General features: G+C 47.8%; 1 protein-coding gene across 1 annotated transcript in view; it reads left to right on the top strand.

Moving 5' to 3' along the window:
• LOC309515294 (collagen alpha-6(VI) chain-like) overlaps window positions 1-24,149 on the top strand; it is a 92,768-nt gene that overhangs the window by 26,684 nt on the left and 41,935 nt on the right. The window contains exons 7-16 of the mRNA XM_082192956.1: window positions 742-1,299; window positions 4,856-5,431; window positions 6,935-7,498; window positions 10,790-11,139; window positions 18,497-18,575; window positions 21,636-21,781; window positions 22,343-22,435; window positions 23,371-23,424; window positions 23,504-23,575; window positions 23,683-23,709. Of these exons, the coding sequence (XP_082049082.1) occupies window positions 742-1,299; window positions 4,856-5,431; window positions 6,935-7,498; window positions 10,790-11,139; window positions 18,497-18,575; window positions 21,636-21,781; window positions 22,343-22,435; window positions 23,371-23,424; window positions 23,504-23,575; window positions 23,683-23,709 (2,519 nt within the window). The remainder of the gene's footprint in view (window positions 1-741; window positions 1,300-4,855; window positions 5,432-6,934; window positions 7,499-10,789; window positions 11,140-18,496; window positions 18,576-21,635; window positions 21,782-22,342; window positions 22,436-23,370; window positions 23,425-23,503; window positions 23,576-23,682; window positions 23,710-24,149) is intronic.

Raw genomic sequence — 24,149 nt, 5'->3', positions numbered from 1 at the left:
TTGACATCTGATGGGAGGGCGTTCCACAGGACGCCACCACTGAGAAGGCCCTCTGCCTGGTTCCCTTTAACCTCACTTCTCGCAGTGAGGGAACCACCAGAAGGCCCTTGGAGCTGGACCTCAGTGTCCGGGATGAACAATGGGGGTGGAGATGCTCCTTCAGGTATACTGGGCTGAAGCCGTTTAGGGTTTTAAAGGTCAGCACCAACACTTTGTGCTCAGAAACGTACTGGGATCCAATGTAGGTCTTTCAGGACTGGTGTTATATGGTCTTGGTGGCCACCCCCAGTCATCAGTCTAGCTGCTGCATTCTGCAAGGACAGGGAGCCACTACAGAAAAGGCCCATTCCCATGTTGCCATTCTGGATTAGTTGTAGTTTCCGAGTCAATGCTGTCAAGCAAACCCAAGTCCTTGCACCAATATTTTCATGAACATTTATTGCTTCCAGAACCTATTTTCTGGTTGGAACTCCTAGACACTACAGGGTATGCAACTTGTAGGCTGCTTCCGTGACTGCATGCTGTGAAGCAGTTTACTATTATTTGTAAAATAAATTTAAAAAATAAACTCAATTTGGGAAAAGGGGGTGCAATTTCCTGTTCCACCTCAAGCAACAAAATGTCCTCGATCTGCCTTGCTTTAACATGTTTCTTTTCTGCTGAAACCACATAAGCAATGAATTTGGCCTAATTCAAATGTATTTCTCTTAACCTGAGCAATCCTTGCTTTTCCTTCCACAGCCTGTGAGGTGAGGAAGGTTGATGTCATGTTCCTAGTGGACAGCTCTGGTAGCATACACTCTGAGGACTTTGCAAAAATGCAGAACTTCATGGCAGAGTTTGTGAAAAAATCTAACATTGGCCCAGAACAAATGTGTGTTGGTGCTGTGCAGTTCAGTGGCACAGCCGAAGAAAAGTTCCCCCTCAATAGGTACTTGACAAAGAATGATATCATTGATGCTATTGGGAGTATGTCTCTTATCGGAGCCAACACACTCACTGGAGAAGCACTGGCATTTATTTCCAATTATTTTGAGGGTGCCAAAGGGGCACGGCCTGGCGCCCACAAAGTTCTCATCCTGATCACTGATGGGGAAGCACAAGATGAGGTGAAAACTCCAGCCACAGCCCTGAGAGATAAAGGCATCACAATCTACTCAGTTGGTGTTTTTAATGCCAATAAAACTCAGCTCGAAGAGATCAGTGGGAAACCTGAGAGGGTGTTTTACGTGGAGAACTTTGATGTTTTGAATAAGGTACAGAATGAGCTCAGGTTTGGTGTGTGCAACCCTGAAGAGGGTAAGTACTGTTTCTGTTGGTCTTGGGTACATATGCACAGTGTGTGTGTGTGTGTGTGTGTGTGTGTGTGTGAGAGAGAGAGAGAGAGAGAGAGAGAGAGAGAGAGAGAGAGAGTTCTGCAACAGCAAAATGGCAGTGCTTCAAATGCTATCTTCCAGTAGAAAGATAATCTAAAACTCAGTTCAGTGGCGTAGCGTGGGGGGTGCAGGGGGGGCTGGCCGCACCGGGCACAACATCTGGGGGTTAGGCTTAGGGGGCGCAAATCCACGGGTTAGGGGGCGCAAATCCACGGGTTAGGGGGCGCAAATTACTTGCCTTGCCCTGGGTGCTGACAACCCACGCTACGCCACTGACTCAGTTTTAGGGCATATACAGTAAGTCAAATTACATTTCATTATACCCCCATCAGGGGACGTGGGTGGTGCTGTGGGTTAAACCACAGAGCCTAGGACTTGCCGATCAGAAGGTCGGCGGTTCGAATCCCCGCGATGGGGTGAGCTCCCATTGCTCAGTCCCTGCTCCTGCCAACCTAGCAGTTCGAAAGCACATCATAGTGCAAGTAGATAAATAGGTAAGGTAAACGGGAAGGTAAATGGTGTTTCCGTGTGCTGCTCTGGTTCGCCAGAAGTGGCTTTGTCATGCTGGCCACATGACCCGGAAGCTGTACACCGGCTCCCTCAGCCAATAAAACGAGATGATCACCACAACCCCAGAGTCGGTCACGACTGGACCTAATGGTCAGGAGTCCCTTTACCTTTATGCCCCCATCATATATTACTGTGGCAGTTCTGCTAGAGAGGTAGGGGATGTGAGTGGCGCTGTGGTCTAAACCACGGAGCCTCTTGGGCTTACAGATCAGAAGGTCAGCGGTTCGAATCCCTGCAGCCAGGTGAGCTCCCGTTGGTCTGTCCCAGTTTCTGCCAACCTAGCAGTTCGAAAGCACATCAAAGTGCAAGTAGATAAATACCGTATTTTTCGCACCATAAGACGCACTTTTTCCCCTCCAAAAATGAAGGGGAAATCGGGGTGCGTCTTATGGGGCGAATGCCTGCAAGCCTCGCGCGCCCGGCAGGAGGTCCCACCGGGTGCGCGAGGCTTGAGGCGGCAGCCTGTCGCCCGAAACACGGGGAGCCCTCGGGAGGGCTCCCCCTGCTTCGGGCGAGTGTCTGCAAGCCTCGCACACCCGGCAGGAGGTCCCACCGGGTGCGCGAGGCTTGGGGCGGCAGCGGACTGCTTGCGCGCACCTAGAAGCTTGGGGCGCGCTCAGCTCAGCACCCCCCAAGCTTCTAGGTGCGCGCGAGCAGTCCGCTGCCGCCCCAAGCCTCGCGGACCCGGTGGGACCTCCTGCCGGGTCCGCGAGGCTTGGGGCGGCAGCGGACTGCTTGCGCGCACGCAGAAGCTTGGGGCGAGCTCAGCTCAGCACCCCCCAAGCTTCTAGGTGCGCGCGAGCAGTCCGCTGCCGCCCCAAGCCTCGCGGACCCGGTGGGACCTCCTGCTGGGTCCGCGAGGCTTGGGGCGGCAGCGGACTGCTTGCGCGCACGCAGAAGCTTGGGGCGGGCTGAGCTCAGCCCGCCCCAAGCTTCTAGGTGCGCGCAAGCAGTCCGCTGCCGCCCCAAGCCTCGCGGACCCGGTGGGACCTCCTGCCGGGTGCGCGAGGCTTGGGGCGGCAGCGGACTGCTTCCGCGCACCTAGAAGCTTGGGCGCGCTCAGCTCAGCACCCCCCAAGCTTCTAGGTGCGCGCAAGCAGTCCGCTGCCGCCCCAAGCCTCGCGGACCCGGTGGCACCTCCTGCCGGGTGCGCGAGGCTTGGGGCGGCAGCGGACTGCTTCCGCGCACCTAGAAGCTTGGGCACGCTCAGCTCAGCACCCCCCAAGCTTCTAGGTGCGCGCAAGCAGTCCGCTGCCGCCCCAAGCCTCGCGGACCCGGTGGGACCTCCTGCCGGGTCCGCGAGGCTTGGGGCGGCAGCAGACTGCTTGCGCGCACGCAGAAGCTTGGGGCGGGCTGAGCTCAGCCCGCCCCAAGCTTCTAGGTGCGCGCAAGCAGTCCGCTGCCGCCCCAAGCCTCGCGGACCCGGTGGGACCTCCTGCCGGGTCCGCGAGGCTTGGGGCGGCAGCGGACTGCTTGCACGCACCTAGAAGCTTGGGGCGCGCTGAGCTCAGCACGCCCCAAGCTCCTGGTGTAGCGCAGCGATCCGCTAACCCTCGGAGAGCTCCGCGGCTTTCCCAAGGCTAGCGGACTGCTTGCCGGCACGCAGAAGCTTGGGGCGCGCTGACCTCAGCTCGCCCCAAGCTTCTGGATTAGTGCAGGGGTCCGCTAGCCCTGGGAGAGGCGCCCGGCTCTCCCACGCTAGCGGAGACCTTGCCGGCACGCAGAAGCTTGGGGCGCGCTGAGCTCCGCACGCCCCAAGCTCCTGGTGTAGCGCAGCGCACCTGGGGGGGAAATAAAAATTTTTTCCTTTATTTCCCCCCAAAAAATCTAGGTGCGTCTTATGGGCCGGTGCGTCTTATGGAGCGAAAAATACGGTAGGTACCAGCGTTTCCGTGCGCTCTGGTTTCCATCACGGTGTCCTGTTGTGCCAGAAGTGGTTTAGTCCTGCTGGCCACATGACCCGGAAAGCTGTCTGTGGACAAACACCGGCTCCCTTGGCCTGAAAGTGAGATGAGCACCGCAACCCCATAGTTGCTTTTGACTGGACTTAACCGTCCAGGGGTCCTTTACCTTTCTTTTCTTTTATTTTTTGCTAGAGAGGTGTGCCTCTTTCAATATTTTCCCATCTTCAGTTGTTTTGCCTTATGCTGTCTTTTTTTAATGTCCTGGATGAAGCACAACATCAATTTACCCTTTTCATCCTGACCATAACTTTGTAAAGTAGATTGCTTGTATTTCACTTTTACTGCTGAGGCTGTTTGATACAGGAAACTGGCCCAAATCCTGCAAAATGTCTGTGTTGAGCTTTCACCGATTCAGCTATAATACATTTCTAACTGCATTGTGTTTCTTCACTTGTCATACCAGGATCCTCCATGCATCATTTACTGCACTGAAATGATAATTTACAAATAGACTTAATGCTATCATGTACCACTTCAATGGTTCTTAAATAGGGGTCTTGAATCTTCTCTATAATAGGTCTGTAAAGAAATACAGATATTTTATGGATAAAGATAGAATTATTATGTACACAGCAATTTTCTAAAGTTGCAGATATTGGAGTGCAATGTTGCTAACTGTGCTACAAATTGGGAAGCTCCTATTGTGACTTTTTGTTGCCACAAATTCGCTGGGTGGTTTTGGCAAGAGCATCTTTCCATCTCAGGAGACCCACCTGCTTGCACACACATCCAACTCATTTCACAATGTTGCACACTTCATGCACTCTGAGTAAATATAGACTATAACATTGGCACCATCGCGATGAACTCATTCATAATTGCAATAATGAGAAATATTGCATTCTTTACTTTGCCGTGTGCAATGAACTTGCATTTCTAAGAGTAACAAGGTGTTTGAATATGACTGATGAATATTGATGGTATCTTCTCTCATTTGCTTTCCAGAGTGCAAAAGGCTAGAGCGTTTGGATATAGTATTTGTAATTGATAGTTCTGGCAGCATTGGTCCTTACAACTATGATCTCATGAAGAACTTCATGATTAGCATTGTGAATAAATCTAATGTTGGCAAGGAGCTTGTTCAGTTCGGAGCCCTCAAATATTCAGATGATCCACACATTCTGTTTGATCTCGATGACCACAGTACACAATCAGCAGTCATTGATGCTATCAGGAGTGACACACATTTAGGGGGCAATACATACACTGCTGAGGCTCTTGAACATTCAAAAGCACTTTTCACTGAGGCACGGGGCAGCCGCAAACACAGGGGCGTTTCCCAAATTCTTATGGTCATAACCGATGGTGAATCCCACGATACAGAAAGACTTGAGGAAGTGTCTAAAAAACTCAGGGATGATAAAATTACTATCTTGGCCATTGGGATAAAAGAAGCCAAACTTGATGAACTTTTGACTATGGCTGGATCAGAAGAAAACCAGTATTTTGTGGACACATTCGAAGGACTGCAAAACATATCCAAGAAATTATCAGATAATCTATGCAACAATTCAAAGCCAGGTAAAGTGCAGACTTACTCTTTTGTTGTGTTTACGTGTTGTTGCTTTTCAGTAGTAGGTGTGAAACAGCCTATCCTCATATATGTAGCGTGGTTAAAGTTGGTGTTTCCAGAGACATTTGGGAAATGGAAAAGTTTTCCATGGCAATTCCCCAGTTGCCCATTTTCTTTCAAAAGGTTGTTGTATCAGTTATAAGATAATGGACTTGTGATAATTTCACTTCACCCATTTGTAATTACATTATATTTTAGTCCTTCCTTTAGCCATTATTATTATTATTATTATTATTATTATTATTATTATTATTATTATTATTTTAAATGTACACACTGCCCATGATCTGTAGATTTCAGGGCAGCTCATGAGCCTTGAGCTTTGGTCATCAGGACCTCAACTGTTTAGTCATGTCCTGTTCTACTCTGTTAAAATAACTTTCAGGAAACATGACTTTCCTACATTAGATTTCATGCCGAATATTCTTTTTCTCACCTTTTACTCCCAGTCAACTTTGATAGAAGGACTGTACATGGTGTGGGGGGGGGGCAGGTCTAAATCTGTGGATTCCTTTGAAGCCCAGGAAATGCAACCCCATCACAGAATAATGAAAACACGACTGAGCACAGCACTCATCTGAATGCATGCAAAGTAAAACCACAGAACACCTCTTTTACCAAACTAGGAAATAATTCCCCACTAGCCTTCCTGTGCCATCTTCATCAAGACCCATTGAAATGCAATAGAGATCTATTTTTGTCTGCCGGTTTGCCTCAGAAAGCTCACGGAAGACCACCAAACGAGATATTGTATGGAGGTTACCTGCATCTTCTTGATGCAGGTTGAAAGAGCAGCTCAGAGATGTGTCAAGTTTTCAGCTGGAAAACAGCAGAGGTTTCAAAGTTTAAGGGTCCCCCTCCCCTTACCTTCACTTTTTCTATTTGGACTAGAAACTTGTCGTGGTTGGTTCTGTTGTTGTTCCTTAAATGAGGGAGGGAGGGAGGAAAATAATATTCAGTTTGGTTTTCAGTATACAGCAGAAGGTGGCACGATTCATTCTAAACCCCCAACCCTTTTGGGGGGCTGAACAAGCATTATCCTTATATCTGTGTACCCAGATAGGAAGCAAGGAGAGGGAGAGCAGGTTAGGACTGTGATGCTGCGGAATACAGGTGTGGAATCCCATGTTATTAATAATCATAATCATAATAGAAGATGCCAAGAAAACTAACATAGAATCCACCACTCTAAGACTTTGTATACCCCATGCATTTAAAGCACATTTATCCCAAAGACTCCTAAGGGATTCACATAAACCAAGACAAGGCAGTTGTACCGTACGGTTTTAAAGTCTTACTGTGGCTACTGACATCTCTTTTTAATAGACAGATTTTGGTGGACTGGACTTGATAACCTTCATGGAATAAGTTATTCCATGTGACTGTTGCTTTCACCTTTTTTTGCAGTACTAATACAAAAAACTTGGTTTACATTGTTTCCCCCCTTGCAGAATGTGAGATCCAAGCTGATCTTGTTTTCCTGATTGATGGTTCCAGAAGTATACCCCCAAAAGACTTCGAGAGGATGAAGGTCTTCCTGAAAAACCTGCTTGATTTAATTGATTATAATGACAACGTGCGAGTTGGTATGGCCCAATTTGCTGACCGATATGAAGAAGAATTTGGTCTGGGCGCTTATCAGAACAAACCAGAACTTCAAGAAAAAATTATTAGCGTTACAATGATGAAAGGTGGTAATACATTCATTGGAGAGGCTCTCAAAGGAGTGAAGGCCTTCTTCAACTCCACAAGACGCAGAATACCTAGACATGTTGTGCCCAAGTTACTGCTAATCACAGATGGAGTCTCAGATGACCCTGTTGCTGACAGTGCAAGAGCCCTGGCTGCCGATGGTGTCGAGATTTACGCTATTGGAGTGGGAACGGTTGACCGGGCAAAACTCATGGAGATAACTGATGACTCTGACAGGATATACTCTGTGGCGAATTTCACAGATCTGCCAAGTATTCTAACTCGCGTAACTAAAGAAGTGTGTCAAGATAAAAGTGAAGCAAGTAAGCTCCATTCAAAAACAACATTTTAGATCTTCTTACATTATTTATGTAAAAATAGATTTATGTTTTCATAAAGGGACAGGACTTTTTTCCAGCTGGAACTCACTGGAACTCAGTTCCGGCCCCTCTTAGGTGGGCGCCATTGTTGTTACTGTGGTACCTCAGGTTACATACGCTTCAGGTTACATACGCTTCAGGTTACAGACTCTGCTAACCCAGAAATAGTACCTCGGGTTAAGAACTTTGCTTCAGGTTGAGAACAGAAATCATGCTCCAGCGGCGTGGTGGCAGCAGGAGGCCCCATTAGCTAAAGTGGTGCTTCAGGTTAAGAACAGTTTCAGGTTAAGTACAGACCTCTGGAATGAATTAAGTACTTAACCCGAGGTACCACTGTATAAGAGATCAAGGGAAGTGTTCATAGTGAGTTCCGGCACCTCTTTTTCTAGAAAAATATCATTGCATATGGCTAATGCAATATAAAAAGGAATTGTGCATGTGTAAATTCATTCCCCCAAGAGTTTGTTCCCTTCTCCTTAGAAAATTACTTTTTGTTTTTATTTTGTCCTTATTTACTGTCACACTTGAGGGCCCTTCATTACTTCATTCTTGGCACTTGAAGCCCATTGGTGATAATCCACAAAATAATGGGACCAGCTTTGCCTGCTAAGAAGGACCTTGATCCACTTCTCCCCCCCCATAACGTTCTTCTGCTAAGTAAGAACGCTAATGTGAAAATTAATTGACATTAGCATTCTAAAAATATTTGTTATGAGAGGTGGAACTTTACGTCAGATATGTGTTGAATTTTATTATTCAAATAATAATTTTGTATAAGGAATATTCAAAATATTGGAAGTGTGAGCTTTTGAGTCACTTCCACTTCTAGCATTTTGAATATTCTAAGAGGACATCTACTATACATGCACCAGAGTGAGATATCAGGCACCTTTCCTTGAACTTTACTGCTCCAAAATGCTGGTGTGGGTTTCATATGTGAATGTTCCATTTAAAAACAAGCAACCCAACACCTTCCCTGTGTTGGCTTTGGTTAGAATATATATATTCTAACCAAATATATATGACCTTTAGAATATGTCTGCCCTAAGTAAGTTGCAAAATGTCCCCTTAAAAAGTTTCTTTCCAAAGTTTCCCTCTTCTCCCAACATAGGAAAAGTAAGTTTTAAAAAATGGTTTACTTACAAACTCTCCAAAGCCAAATTCATGTGCTTCAGAAACTTGCACAGGCAGTAAAACTTGGCTTAGTTACAAAGTGGCTAAATTATTGGTATAGGAGTTCAAGTGGCTTGTGAGCACCATGCAGAGCAATCAGCTCAAACCTCTTCACACATTGAGCTTCTCAGGTAGACTGGGGATTACCTAGTTTCTCCCAAAGTGACTGGAAGTGGGTATAGCTAAGCCAAGGAGGACAGTTTACTTTATAGTATTAACCCCTTCATGCATTAACTAGACTTGAGCATGTTGATTATATGAGGCTGGTTATCCCACACGCTGCATATTGAAGATTAACACATAAACTAGAAGGGTTCTAACATACCCTTCTCCATTAATCATTTTTATGTGAGGGTGATTAGCTGCAGGTATAGTCCAGGAAGAGTACCTCCCCTTGCACTGTGCAGTGTTATGGTCCAGGGGGGGAAAGTTGCACCAATGATTCTGCTGCAAATGTACATCAGCTCAAAGTATCACTTTTTTCTGTTGCTGAAATTTGCTAAGCATCATTTTATATAGTCCATTTCAATGTATGTATGGTTGGCCAGTGGAATTTTATTTTTATTTATTTTTTGTGGCCAAACCGCTTTTATTGATTTTCCATTTTCCCCCCAAATCAACCACAAATTAAAGCACATTTAATACAATTTTTCCAAAAATTGGTTTCCCACACTCCACTGTTGATGTATCCATAGTTTCCTCCTGTTGCTGCATTATTTTCCTAGTTATTTCTAATTCACATCCCATTCCTTGCAACTAACCTTACATTACATTTTTTTGTTTTTAACTCATTATCCTCAGCCATCAGCTATCCACTTGCCAATTCCTGCACGTACAATATATTAACATTTACAATATCTACAAGTGAGATTACTCAACAAATTACCAATCCATGATAAATCAATAATTATTATTTCTAAAATAAATGCTTTTCCTTCCTTCAGTGTGTATGGAAAGCTAATAGTTCACTTTCACTAGATGTTTTCCTACTACTTCATATCTGCTCAGTCCAATTGGTCCAAGATGCCACCTGTCAGAGTCCTCTTTCATTTCCAATTCAAATATCTCCTCTTGTCATTTAGAATCTGTTGACAATTTTAAAATGGGAATTTTAAGGATGACCATCCAGCTCAAGGTATTTTCCAGCAGGCACCTTCATAAAAACCAGCCCATAATGTCAGGGGAGGGCAGGCCATATTTCCTTGAGAACTTTGACAGTTCAAACTTTGGTTGCCCTTCCCTTAAACCAAGCAAACCCAAGTAAATGTATCCATCCATTAAATTTCCAAGTTTGCCTCTGTATGGATAAATCCACTTCTTCCTTGGCCAGTAAAAAATCTTAACCAGTAGAAAAAAGACAGTCGCGGAAACAAGAAATTACACAAAACAAATGAAATGCCGTGAAAATCCCTGAAATGAGCAGTAATCGACTATAGAATTAAACTAAATAACAAAAATCAAAAAGTTTAAGAAAAAAATTAACCTAGAATTGAACAAAGCCTTAACGGGATGCCGGCTACAAGCCTCGTTTCACTGAACTATTCAGTTTCCTCAGAAGGAAATAGAGAAATCATGAACCTTAAATGATTTTAAACAAACTCAAGAACAGGGCTGAAATGCTTCCCCAAGTTTAGAAAAAAGGTATGAAAACCTTAATGACGAGTTTTAGACATAGCCCTATTTAAAGAAAGCCAAGCAGTAGTAATAAGGAGTTGAGGACTCGGCTGTGAAAACTCTTTTGTAAAGTATTGCCTTTACAAAATGTTTAACAAAACTTACAAAGGAATACGAGATAAGCTGTTTTAGATTTTAAACAAACTCAAAAACAGGGCTGAAACGCTCCGAACTGCTGATGTTAGACTGATCAAAAAATCTTAAGGCAGATGTTTATCTAGATATCACCTGAGATACCTAGAAGTAACCAATCTCAAAGGATAAATGGTTCAAGTTTGTTAGAATACAGTTCTGCACTGCTCCTTCTGTACCTATCTTCTTCCAGGGTTTACTTTTTAAATTAATTTGTGGTGTTTTTTTTTTAATCTTTGTGTTTCCCTAAAACAGTATGTTTTATGGATGTCGTTATTGGATTCGATATCTCATCTCAGAAAGCAGGAGACCATATTTTCCATGAGCAGCACCTTCTGGAGACTTATCTCCCTGATATTTTAAAAGACTTTACATCTTATGGGGCTGTGAGTTGTAACAAAGGAACAAAAACACAGTTCAGCGTGGCAAATCTAATAGAAAATACTGACACACCTTTCCTGCGGACGCTCCAAGTTGACCATGAAAAAATCCTAGAGGATCTCCGGAAAGTTAGGCTGAACGGCCCATCATATCTCAATGTCGAATTCCTAGACAGCCTTTGGGATGTATTTGAAAATGTATCTGGTAATCACATGCGAAGCCAGGTAAGTTATTCTCATGCTCAACAGATGGTACTTAAATGCTGCGTAAGCAGGTTTTTTTATTCCATACTTGCCAGCTAACCCTTCGGAATAATCCGAATCTCCATCACTGTATCTGCTTTGTAGTCGCCTGTCAGTCTTAACTAAGAAGGAACAAATCTTCAGCTTCTCTTAGTTTCTCCTTTTTCCTATCTTAAATTCAGTTAATCGCATTTCTGCACCACTTCAAAAAAAAAATTTCAAAAGATCTGGATGAAAGTTTGTCATTTAGAGCACGTTCTCCTAACAATATTTTTGGATGCGGTTCTTCCTAAAATATGCATTTTTGGAATCATTTTTCCCTAATGAATGTTGGTATATTATTTTCACTAATTTATGCATTTTTATATATGTGGCAAATATACGTTTTGTACATATTTTGATTGAGAAACCAAATCACAAAATTCAGGAAAATGCAGATGTCAGAGCTGCCACCCAGTCCCAGCTCACATAGGACCAAGTCCGCCAGCGTTCACTTTATAAGAGTCTTTATTAAGTTACAGGTTTCATTTCCGAACTGCAGCGTGCAGCTCTACACCTTCTGCCCTAGGTCGGCGAAGACCCGTCTGAGTCCCCGCCTCTTGCACACCAGCTTAATACCCTAGCCTTGCTCCACCTCCTTCGCCTCTCCCTACGTCTCTGGGTCCTTCTGCCCCCCTGGGCCTCCTCCCTTCTACTCTCCTCTGACGCTGACCCCCCTGATCCTTCTGCCTCCTTGCGGCGGGCTTTAGGACCTGGCTCACTCTCCGGGCTGCTTACTGCTCCAGCTTCCGCTGCATTTGAACTTGGCGCGCGCGCCCAACTCTCTACTTTCCTCTTAACCGTTGCCTCGCTCTCTGAGGAGGGCGTGACCACCCCTGACTCGTGCCCTCCCTCCTGCTGACAGCCTCCGGAACCCGATGCCTGGCTACCTTCCTCCCTGCTGCTCTCAGTCTTGAGCGTGGGTCCCGACTTCCAGCTGCTGCCGCCCTCAGTTATGAGCGTGGGTCCCGACTTCCAGCTGCTGCTCTCTGAATCTCCTCTGTTCCCTTCCTCCTGGGGTGTCCCCCCGGATCCCCCTCTTGCTCTGCTCACTGGGGCTCCCTTTTGGGAGTCCTCTGACTCACTGCTTAGGCTTGGAGATCTCGGGTCGTCATCATCACTCATTTTCCCTTCGGATTCCTCCCCCTCGCTCTCTGCTTCCTCCCTTCTCTGCGTCTCTGCTCCTGAACCCCTGACATCCATCCCCCCCTCGAAGCCCCCCCTTCCCCCCTCCCCGCTTTCAGGTGTGGGTGCTGGGTGCTCCATCATCACGGGAGGGAATGCCGGATACAGTTCGCTCCCCGTGGGTGGCCGCCAACTGAAGACCTCCGAGTCTTCCCCCTCGCGGTCGCCGACGTTGACCTGTTCCGCTTCCATCTCTGTACCGCCGTGCTCGAACCCAAGGTTCTCCCCGAACACGTCCATGTCAGTCTCTGCGTCGGTCGCTCGACCTGGCATCTCCAGCCACTTCCGGCGCCATTGCTCCTCCGGTCGATCGTCCCACCAATACGAGGTGTCTGACGCCGAACCCGCCGGCGATCCTTCTGGGGAACGGGTGCTCAGTGCTGGTTCCCCGTCCGAGTCGAATCCATGGAACGTGCTGGAAGAAAGTGTGGGCGTGAACAGCCAGTCGTCGAAGAAGCTCGCTGGCATGGGTCTGTGTGGGAAAAGGGCATGAAACTCGTCCTTGAGCAGGGGTTCCTCCAAAGCGTAGTCTGGCACCCAGCTATTGGCGCTGGCCCGGGTGCCCTCTCTGGCTAGGAGGTATTCGACTCCCTCTTCTCCCCATCTGGAGTCCAAAATCTCCGTGACCTCGTTGATGGGGTCTTGCTGCGTCACCCCTCGCGTCTCCGTCCGCTCCCGGAACGGACTCGGTGCCGTCCCTGGCTCCTGGAATCTGTGAGGTGCCTTGTAGGGAGTGAGCACCGACCTGTGGAACACCGGATGCATTCTGGAACCCTCCGGCAGCGCCAGTCGGAAGGCTACCGGGTTGATCCGTGCTTCGACTTGGTACGGACCAATTTGCTTGTGCCCCAACTTCTTCTTGGCTAGTGACCTGGTCGGCACTGCGTGGGCTGCCAACCAGACCCAGTCTCCCACTTGGATCTCTTCGCCAACCCGCCTGTGCTTGTCAGCTTGCACCTTGTAGGCGTGCTTAGCTAGCTCCAGCTGCCGTCTGAGTTGATCGTGTACCGCCTGCAACTCTGACGCGAACGCGTCCGCCGTCTGTGGTTCTCCGTCCCCCACTCTCTCCCGTCCCGGGAAGGTTCTGGGATTCCTCCCATTGTTGGCGAAGAACGGCGTCACCCCTGTGGACACGTGCTTCGTGTTGTTGTAAGCGAACTCGGCGAGCGGCAGGTAATCCACCCAGGTCGCAGGTTGTTGATTGGCATAGCATCTCAGGTACTGCTGCATGATGGCATTGACCCTCTCTGCTTGCCCGTTGGTCTGCGGGTGTCTTGCTGATGCCAGATCGACCTTGACATTTAGAAAACTCATCAGCTTCTGCCAGAAATTCGAGACGAACTGGCGCCCGCGGTCGGACAGGATAGACCGCGGCAGACCATGCACTTTGAACACGTGATCTATGAACAGTTTGGCGGTTTGTTCCGCCGTGGCCACCTTCGCACACGGAATGAAATGTGCCATCTTGGTGAACAAGTCCACCACCACTAGTACAGCTGTCTTGCCTATCGAGCTGGGTAGATCCGTAACAAAGTCCAGGGCCACTCTCTCCCACGGTTCAAACGGCGTTTGCAGCGGTTCCAGCAGTCCCGCCGGTGGTTTGTGCACCGGTTTGGCCCTCTGGCAGGTGTCGCACCTCGCAACGTAGTCCGCGACTTCCCCTCTCAGTCTGGGCCACCAAAAGTCCCTTGCGACTAATTCCACCGTTTTTTCCGTGCCAAAGTGCCCGGCCGTGGGTGCGTCGTGCAGCTGCTGCAGTACCCTGGCGCGAAGTTCGTCTCCCGGCACGTAGATGGCCCCTTTACGTAAGAGCAAGCCGTCTCGTATCTGGAACTCGTCGCCCTTCGCCGTGCCCTTGTGCACCTCTGCCATCTTCGCCCGCGCGAAGGAGTCGTCCTGCAACGCCCGCCGCACCGCATCCAGGTCTACTGTGGCTGAAGCGCACGCCCACGCTGTTGGCGCGAAGATGTGCATGGCTGCCGCTGGCGTCGCCTCTTCGAGGTATTGCGGTTTGCGGGACAGTGCATCCGCCATGACGTTGGTGTCGCCTGGGACGTACTCTATTCGGAAATTGAAATCAGCAAAGAACTCCGCCCAACGTATCTGCCTCTGGTTCAGGAACTGAGCCGTGCGCCAGTGCTCCAGATTCTTGTGATCCGTGCAGACCTGCACCGTGTGCTTGGCGCCGATCAGGAAGTGCCTCCACGCCTTGAAAGCTGCATGAATGGCCAGCAACTCCCTGTCCCAGATGGTGTAGTTCTGCTCCGACTTGCTGAGCTTTCTGGAGTAGAACGCTCCCGGCCTCCAGACCCCCTGTGGGTCCCTTTGCAGCAGGACAGCTCCCACTGCTCTATCGGACGCGTCTGTCTCTACCCGCATCGGTTTGCTGGGGTCGATATGCAGCAGTTGCTCTTCCGACGCGAAGAGACGCTTGAGTGCCTGAAAGGACTGCTCCGCCTGCTCCGTCCAGATGAATTTCTTTTTCTTGGAGCTTAGCGTGTCCGTAATGGCCGCCGTCTGCATCGCGAACCCCTTGATAAACTTGCGATAGAAGTTGGCGAAGCCGACAAACCGCTGGACCTCCTTCCGATTGCGCGGGCTCTTCCAATCCAACACCGCACGAACCTTGGCGCTGTCCATGGCTAGCCCCTTGTCCGACAACTTGTAACCCAAGAAATCCACCTCCGTCGTGTCGAACTGGCACTTCTCCAGTTTGGCGTACAGTCTATGCTGCTGCAGCCTCTTCAGCACCTCCCGAACATCTTGGTCATGGGCTTGCTGCGAGTCGGAGAATATCAGGATGTCATCCAGAAAGCAGACGCACTTCTTGTAAAGGAGTCCCGCCAACACATGATGCATGAAAGCTTGGAAACAGTGAGAACCGTTTTGTAATCCAAACGGCATCACTCTGTATTCGTAGGTGCCCAGAGGCGTGAACATGGCAGTCTTCCACTCATCGCCCTCCCTCATGCGGATGAGATTGTACGCACCTCGCAGGTCCAACTTGGTGAACACGCGTCCCTTGCGCACCGTCGCTAGTAGGTCGTCAATCCTGGGCATGGGGAAATCAGAAGGCTTGGTCATCTTGTTTAAGAGGCGAAAATCCACCACCAGTCTTTTCTGGGGCGTGTCCTTCTTCTTCACGAAGAAAACAGGACTGCCCCCTACTGCCCTGGACTCCCGGATGAAACCGCGCTGCAAATTGTGATCTATGAACTGTTTGAGTTCCTGTAATTCGTCCTCAGACATGGAATACAGCTTCCCTTTCGGCAGCGTCGCCCCTGGTAGGAGGTCAATCTTGCAGTCATATTGCCTGTGCGGTGGTAGCTTGTCAGCCTCTTTCTCACAGAAGACCTCCAGAAAGTCCGCGTATTTGTGGGGGACTGCTTGCAACGTTCCCAACTGCAGTTGTGATTCCTCCTCCTCTCCCTCCTGTCTGGGCAGGATGCAGTGTTCTGCGCAATAAGAGGAGCCGAAGATCAGCTGTCTCTGGTACCAAGCCAGTGTCGGACTGTGCCTGTCCAGCCAACTCATGCCCAACACAATGGGCGTGTCCGACAGTTGGGTGACATTAAAACTGATGACTTCCCTGTGGTTGCCAAGGCGCATCACCATCGGTGGCGTTTGCTTCACCACCTGCCCCCCTAGCAACTCTCTGCCATCCACTGTGACGACTTGCAGGGGCAGAGTGGCAGGCAGTAGCTGTATAGCGTGCTGCTCCACAAAATTCTGCGCTATAAAGTCTGCGTTGCTTCCAGAATCCACAGAAAGCGGCACTTCGATAGTGACGCCATCGGGTAGCTGGAGAGATGCTGTGAGCTGCACTACTGGTTTGGGTGGGAGGGGGTCCGTGGGTTGCAAGATCGCTGGGGACTGCTTCACTGATGCGTCTGGCTGGGCCCCAGTGCCTCTGTCTCCAGCCAGACATCGTCGTTTCCCTGCTGTGGTTCCCCTTGCTGCGTTGCTGCAGTCACCATTGCTGAGGCTGCAGTGTGCTTGTGGAGCCTCCGGGGACACTCTTTCGCCAAATGGCCTGGATCCTCGCAGATGTAACACTTCCTGTTCCCTCTAGGAGGCTTCGCTTTCACTGCTGTCGGTGCTTGGGCTCTGGCTGCTGACTGAGCCCTTGCACCTCCAACCTCCATCGGTTCCCCTCCCCCTCCTGGCGGAGGTGTGGATTGCGCACGCGCTGCTTCTCTTGGAACGAAAGAGAAACTTCTCGCTGCTTCGCGCCCTCCACGTCCTTCATCTCTGCACCAGGGACGTTCTTCCAGCCTCACCCCCACAGTCAGCGCCCTTTGGACCACCTCCTGCGTGCTTCGGGGCCTCTCCCCCCTTGCAATTTCATCCTTGACCGCTGAGCTTAGACCCTCCCAGAACAGGTCTCTGACAGGGGGCGAATCCCGGTCCCACTCTAAGGCACTGACCAGCGCAAAAAAGCGGGCGTGGTACTGCCGGACGCTTGCCCTCCCTTGTTTCAGTCCATGAATCTCCCGTCGGGCAAGATCCACATCAATAGTAGACAAAAAACACGCATCCATCGCTTTGATAAAGGCATCTGCATTCTGAAGCGCCGGATCTTTATCCCTCCACAAATTGCGTAGCCACGCTTTAGCATCCCCATGCAAATGGGATAGTATGAACCCCACTTTCTCTTCCTCATCTCTAAAGTCTTTTGCCAGCAGTTGCAGTGCGCACATTACGTCTGCTCGAAAATTGGGGTACTGTTGTAAATTCCCATCGAAGTGAGCCACAAGCCCTCCTGCTCTCCGTGCCAACCCAACCCCCTCCGGTCTGGGTCCTGGCTGCCCGTGTTTAACCCATGCTTCAAACCTGGCGTGGAGATCTCTGTAGGCGGCTGCCGCATCCTCCTCCCTCTTCTGGGATGCCAGTACCTCCGCGTTCAATTGGGTAACTGCCTGTTGCAGCGCTGCAACTTTCTCTGCTTCCGTCATCTCTGCTAACCGTCGTGAGCTTGCTCCCAAACACCGATCCCCTCCTCCAGCTGCCTCTCTCTCCGCTGCGAGATATCAGGTGTCCGAAGCTTTCAAGAGACGGGTCTTACTGTCAGAGCTGCCACCCAGTCCCAGCTCACATAGGACCAAGTCCGCCAGCGTTCACTTTATAAGAGTCTTTATTAAGTTACAGGTTTCATTTCCGAACTGCAGCGTGCAGCTCTACACCTTCTGCCCTAGGTCGGCGAAGACCCGTCTGAGTCCCCGCCTCTTGCACACCAGCTTAATACCCTAGCCTTGCTCCACCTCCTTCGCCTCTCCCTACGTCTCTGGGTCCTTCTGCCCCCCTGGGCCTCCTCCCTTCTACTCTCCTCTGACGCTGACCCCCCTGATCCTTCTGCCTCCTTGCGGCGGGCTTTAGGACCTGGCTCACTCTCCGGGCTGCTTACTGCTCCAGCTTCCGCTGCATTTGAACTTGGCGCGCACGCCCAACTCTCTACTTTCCTCTTAACCGTTGCCTCGCTCTCTGAGGAGGGCGTGACCACCCCTGACTCGTGCCCTCCCTCCTGCTGACAGCCTCCGGAACCCGATGCCTGGCTACCTTCCTCCCTGCTGCTCTCAGTCTTGAGCGTGGGTCCCGACTTCCAGCTGCTGCCGCCCTCAGTTATGAGCGTGGGTCCCGACTTCCAGCTGCTGCTCTCTGAATCTCCTCTGTTCCCTTCCTCCTGGGGTGTCCCCCCGGATCCCCCTCTTGCTCTGCTCACTGGGGCTCCCTTTTGGGAGTCCTCTGACTCACTGCTTAGGCTTGGAGATCTCGGGTCGTCATCATCACTCATTTTCCCTTCGGATTCCTCCCCCTCGCTCTCTGCTTCCTCCCTTCTCTGCGTCTCTGCTCCTGAACCCCTGACAGCAGATTTTAAAAGACAGCTGCCATTTGGATTATGTATTTAAATGCACACTGAATGAAATTTCTCCTCCATCCCTAGTTCTACTTTATATATAAAAAAGAAAATCAATTCCCCAGATGTGCAGTTATTCTTTCAGTCTAGCTAGCCATTATACTATTTGATGAATGAAGTTGTACCATACTTTCATATATCTTGTTGCTCTTAGGGTATATACAGTTGCTGTTTTAGTCTTTCCTTTCTAATACTTTTTAGGTTTTGCTTGTTTTCTCTGATGGCTTGGATGCTGACAAAGAAGTACTTAAAAAGAAATCGGAAGAACTTCGAAAAAAGGGTACGTTACATAAAATCAGAATATAATTGTTTTAGCGCAGATTGTTGTTGTTGTTGTTTAGTCGTTTAGTCGTGTCTGACTCTTCGTGACCCATGGACCAGAGCACGCCAGGCACTCCTGTCTTCCACTGCCTCCCACAGTTTGGTCAAACTCATGTTGGTAGCTTCGAGAACACTATCCAACCATCTCGTCCTCTGTTGTCCCCTTCTCCTTGTGCCCGCCATCTTTCCCAACATCAGGGTCTTTTCCAGGGAGTCTTCTCTTCTCATGAGGTGGCCAAGTATTGAAGCTTCAGCTTCAGGATCTGTCCTTCCAGTGAGCACTCAGGGCTGATTTCCTTCAGAATGGATGCGTTTGATCTTCTTGCAGTCCATGGGACTCTCAAGAGTCTCCTCCAGCACCATAACTCGAAAGCATCAATTCTTTGGCGATCAGCCTTCTTTATGGTCCAGCTTTCACTTTCATACATCACTACTGGGAAAACCATAGCTTTAACTATACGGACCTTTGTTGGCAAGGTGATGTCTCTGCTTTTTAATATACTGTCTAGTTTTGTCATTGCTTTTTTTCCAAGAAGCAGGCGTCTTTTAATTTCATTAAATAGCGCAGATAAGTTATAGCTATAACAATAAGGTGGTATGCAAGGTGACATATGTAAGGCACTAAGAACATACGAAGAGCCTATTGGATGGGTCAATGGTCCATCTAGTCTAGCATACTCTTTTCACTAGTCGCCTGTGGGAAGTGCACCAGCAGGACTCACTTGGGAAGTCTGCTGTCCTGGCACTAACCAAACTCAACCCCACATAGCTTTAGCAAGATTTCGGTGTCATGTGCCTTCAGTTCATCCCCAGAGTAGCAGAACTGTTCAGATCAAAAGACTGGAGGGATGAATTCCTTGACATTCAAGGGATAGAAAATGGAGACTCTTCAGGGTAATAAATGACCGAGTGGTATATACAAATTTTGTTGCATTAATCTATAATAACATTCTTATTCCTGCCCTGTGGAACGCCCTCCCACCAGATGTCAAAGAGAAAAATAACTACCAAACTTTTAGAAGACATCTAAAGGCAGCCCTGTTTAGGGAAGCTTTTAATGTTTAATAGGTGATTGTATTTTAGTGTTTTGTTGGAAGCCGCCTAGAGTGGCTGGGGAAACCCAACCAGATGGGGGGGTATACATTATAAATTATTATTATTATTATTATTATTATTATTATTATTATTCAGTGTCAGAGGCTGGTCTGAATCGGAAGATGGAGGGTGCAATCACAGGAAGATCAGATCCTAACAAAAGGGGAGGGGGAATATTCACACACACACCCCTTTGCTTCCAGCATCTCCAGAAGCAGGGAGACACAGAAGCTGCACAGTTGAGAAAGGAGCTGCCCAGCTATGATATAGTAGCTAAGCAACCAGAAGGGAGGGAGCAGCTGGGCGATACATCAATCGAGAGAGGGGGGGAATCGCCTCCCTTCCCCCAAACTCAGAGATCTAAGTGTGTCAGAGAACAAAGGAGACGCAGGGTGAGAACTTCCATTTGGCACACTCCTTGCTGCAGAAATCACAAGGAGGAGTCAGAGTAGGCAGCTAATATCCTTGCGGAGAGTTGCCTGTTTGTGCTCATAGCAGAATGCTATAATAAAAAGACTATAAATCTACCAAATGCTCATTATTTCTTACCGGTGAGCCACCGGAAGGGAGAGGGGAACTCCCGTACATGACATTCAGGATGTGCGCAGCACATCTTGGGCATGTGTATTAGTCTGGTTCAGTGTTGCAGTTATGTATCTCTGCAATATACAGCTAGCACTATAGTCCATGTGTTGGTAGCCCTGAGGCTGGGTTACTGCAATGTGCTCGATGTGGGGCTGCCTTTGTGCCTGGTTCGGAAGCTCCAACTGGTCCAACATGTGGCACCACAGTCTGCCCATATACCTTATATCCCAGCTTGATCACTGAGCTCATCTGCTGGAGTGTTGCTGGTTGTTCCCTGTGTTGGAAAGCCTCATTTGACAAAAAGTAAGTAAGCCTTAGGGCAGGGATCAGCAAGGTTTACCTTGCCTGGGCCAGTTCACTCCAGCGGAGATCCCTCTGTGGGTCAGATCGCACCTGCGCCCTCAGTTTCTGACATGTGCAGACATGATTTCCCACGCCACGAAAGTGAGTCCCCATGCTGCACCATTTTAGCGCAGCATGCGGGGACTCACTGAGTGGGCGGCTTGGTTTGGGGGCAGCTCGAGGGGCGGTTAAATGACCCCTGTGAGTCGCTTGTGGCCCATGGGCCCTAGGCTGCCAACCCCCGCCTTAGGGTCACCAGCCCAGTATTGTGTGCCTTCTTGTTTAACTTTTAAATACCTGCTGAAAACTTTTCTATTCCGTCAGGCAATTAAGAATGCATCTTTCCATTATAGGTGATTTCCGATTTTATATGTTTTTAGTGTGTGATTTCATATATAATTCTTAGAAACCGCTCTGATATTGTTTATGATTGCAGTCATACCTTGGTTTTCGAACAGCTTAGTTCTCAAACGTTTTGGCTCCCGAACGCCGCAAACCCAGAAGTGACTGTTCCGGTTTGCGAACTATTTTTGGAAGACAAACGTCCGACGGGACTTCTGCAGCTTCCAGTTGGCTGTAGGAGCTTCCTGCAGCCAATCAGAAGCCGGGCTTCGGTTTCCAACTGTTTTGGAAATCAAACTGACTTCCGGAACGGATTCCGTTCAATTTCCAAGGTACAACTGTAGTTGTATATAATTATAGATCCCATTTGTTGCATCCGTGAGAACTATTTTGGGTGCTAAGATGTTCAAACAAATTCAGAAAGTTAGAGGATTATTTTGCTTCTTTGATCTGCTACTAAGTGGTGTCCCAGCCAGAGTTGTAAAAACGAAATGTGAAAAATGATATATTCTTCACTTTCCTCATTTTAGTTACCATATCATACATAGCATGCGAGTTAATCTTTCAGGATAAGGAAGTGAAAAATAAAAGGTCAAATAATAGTCTGGGAAATAGATATGTGTAGCATATTTGTAACAACCAATGTTTCAAACAGGACTGGATGGAATAATAACAGTTGCTCTGGAAGGAGTTACCAACTTTGCAGATCTTCTGGATATTGAATTTGGAAAGGGATTTGGATATAACAAGCAATTAAGTATGGGTACACAAAATATTGCCAGCAGGCTGTTTTCCTTTGTGGTAAGTTTATAAGACATTTAAAGGCTTAAGGGTCCATTCCTTTATGCTCCTCATACCAGAAAATAAACAGGGATGTGGGTGGTGCTGTGGTCTAAACCACTGAGCTTCTTGGGCTTGCCGATCAGAAGGTGGGCAGTTCAAATCCACGCTGCAGGGTGAGCTCCTGTTGCTCTGTCCCTGCTCCTGCCAATCTGGCAGTTCGAAAGCACACCAGTGCAAGTAGATAAATAGGTACCACAATGACAGGAAGGTAAACAGCGTTTCAGTGCGCTCTGGTTTCCATCATGGTGTTCCATTGTGCCGGAAGCAGTTTAGTCCTGCTGGCCACATGACCCGGAAAGCTGTCTGCGGACAAATGCCGGCTCCCTTGGCAAGATGAGTACCACAACTCCATAGTCGCTTTGGCTGGACTTAACCGTCCAGGGGTCCTTTACCTTTTACCTTTGACCAGAAAATAAGTGATTGGTATGGGGTGCAGTGATTTCAATTCTCATCACGTTTAAAGCTACAGGAATACTCTAAGAATATATATTTCATCTGTGACAATTTCCTCTTTTCAAGACACAAATTGCTGAGAGAACATGCTGCTGCAAATTCTGTACGTGTATGCCAGAGGAAGGGCCCCGTGGATCAAAAGGGAAAATTGGATCACAGGTATGGATGTTTGTGCATAATTTAATTTACTACAACCATCTGTGTATGTTGACCCCTTTCCACATGCAGTATCTTTCATGTGGAAGCCTTTACCAGTTTCCTAATTTGAACATTCAAGGAGTTCATATGCCACTGATAAAATAACTTACATTTTAAATCTAATATTTAGCTTGTAGAAACTTGCCGAACGCTAATCAAGGAAAACAGAAATGCTTGGATTTTATTTTTTATTAATTCTGCAAGTTAACATTTGATAATTCAAACTACAGTCATACCTTGGATCTCGAACGCCTTGGCTCCCGAACAAATGGGCTCCTGAATGATTGAAATCCGGAAGTGAATGTTCCAGTTTTCGAATGTTCTTTTGGAAGCTGAATGTCCAATGGGGCTTTCACGGCTTCTGATTGGCTGCAGGAGCTTCCTGCAGCCAATCAGAAGCCACACTTTGGTTTCCGAGCGTTTCAGAAGTCAAACGGACTTCTGGAATGGATTCCATTCAACTTCCAAGGTACAACTGTATAGGAAATGAAGGCAGCCTTCCATGCAGTGGTAATGTTTTAGTGAATAATAATAATAATAATAATAATAATAATAATAATAATAATAGTAATAGTAATAATAATTTATTATTTATACCCCACCCATCTGACTGGGTCTCCCCAACCACTCTGGGCGGCTTCCAACCAAATATCAGAAACAATACAACGCTTTGTGCATCCCAGATAAACACTTGTAATGTACGAGGTCGCTTTAATTTTAGAAAAAGTAAAAGAGTCTCCAACTTGCATGCAAATATTCTACACTCTGGAATACTGAAGTTGCATCTATCAGACTGCACCTTTTACTAAATATTGAGCCACTCATAAAGAAAGCACTTCATCTGAATGCTTCCCAAATTTCAGTATTGACCTTCTTTATTAAAATTTTATTTTCAGGGATCTAGTGGTTTGCCCGGCCATCGGGGATATACAGGAGAGGATGGAGAGCCAGTAAGTTATATCAACGTTGAAATAATTTTTCAGTCCATAGTAGGGTCCTTGTTTCACTGACGTCGTCTTTCTCTTTTAGGGTTCCAGAGGATTCCCTGGGCCAGAGGGACCCCAAGGCTACAGGGGAGACCCAGGCAGTCAAGGAATGAAGGTAGGAATACACTTAAGCAATTAAAGTAATAATCAAAAGACGGATTTTGTAATGTTTTTATTTGTCATTTAATGAACACCTGTTTTGTTTTGTTTTTAATATTTCAGGGGCTACAAGGCCGAACTGGAAGAAAGGTGCAGTAAGAAAATGTCGTCTGTGCTGTCTTATGTCTGCAAAAACATAGTGATTGCGAATGTGAAAAAATTATAAACCTATTCCAGGAATAATAATGATAATGATGACGACAACGACAGTGGACGAGCTACATATTACATGAAATGAGTGTGAAAAAGCACCATTTATTAATTAAATGAGGAGCAGCCTCAAGAGACACAGATTTTGAGTTAGGGTGTGACAACATAAAGTCCCCCACAAACTGCATTTTCTTCTCAAAATCCCTGCATATGCTTTCCTCCACGTAGGGTTCCAGATGCACACTTACTATCATAGATATAAATATGAAAGCTACAGGGGAACGGGAGAGGGGAATTTGAATACAAAAATGGCTAGTGTGGAAAGGACTGAGCCCCTTCTCCTCCATTACCATTATTCCTCTTCAATATATGACCTTGCC

Source organism: Podarcis vaucheri (genome assembly GCF_965113315.1).
Source record: "Podarcis vaucheri genome assembly, chromosome: 12".
NCBI classification, from domain to species: domain Eukaryota; kingdom Metazoa; phylum Chordata; class Lepidosauria; order Squamata; family Lacertidae; genus Podarcis; species Podarcis vaucheri.
Note: the sequence above shows the minus strand (reverse complement) of the source record. Positions and strands in the feature narration are given on the sequence as shown.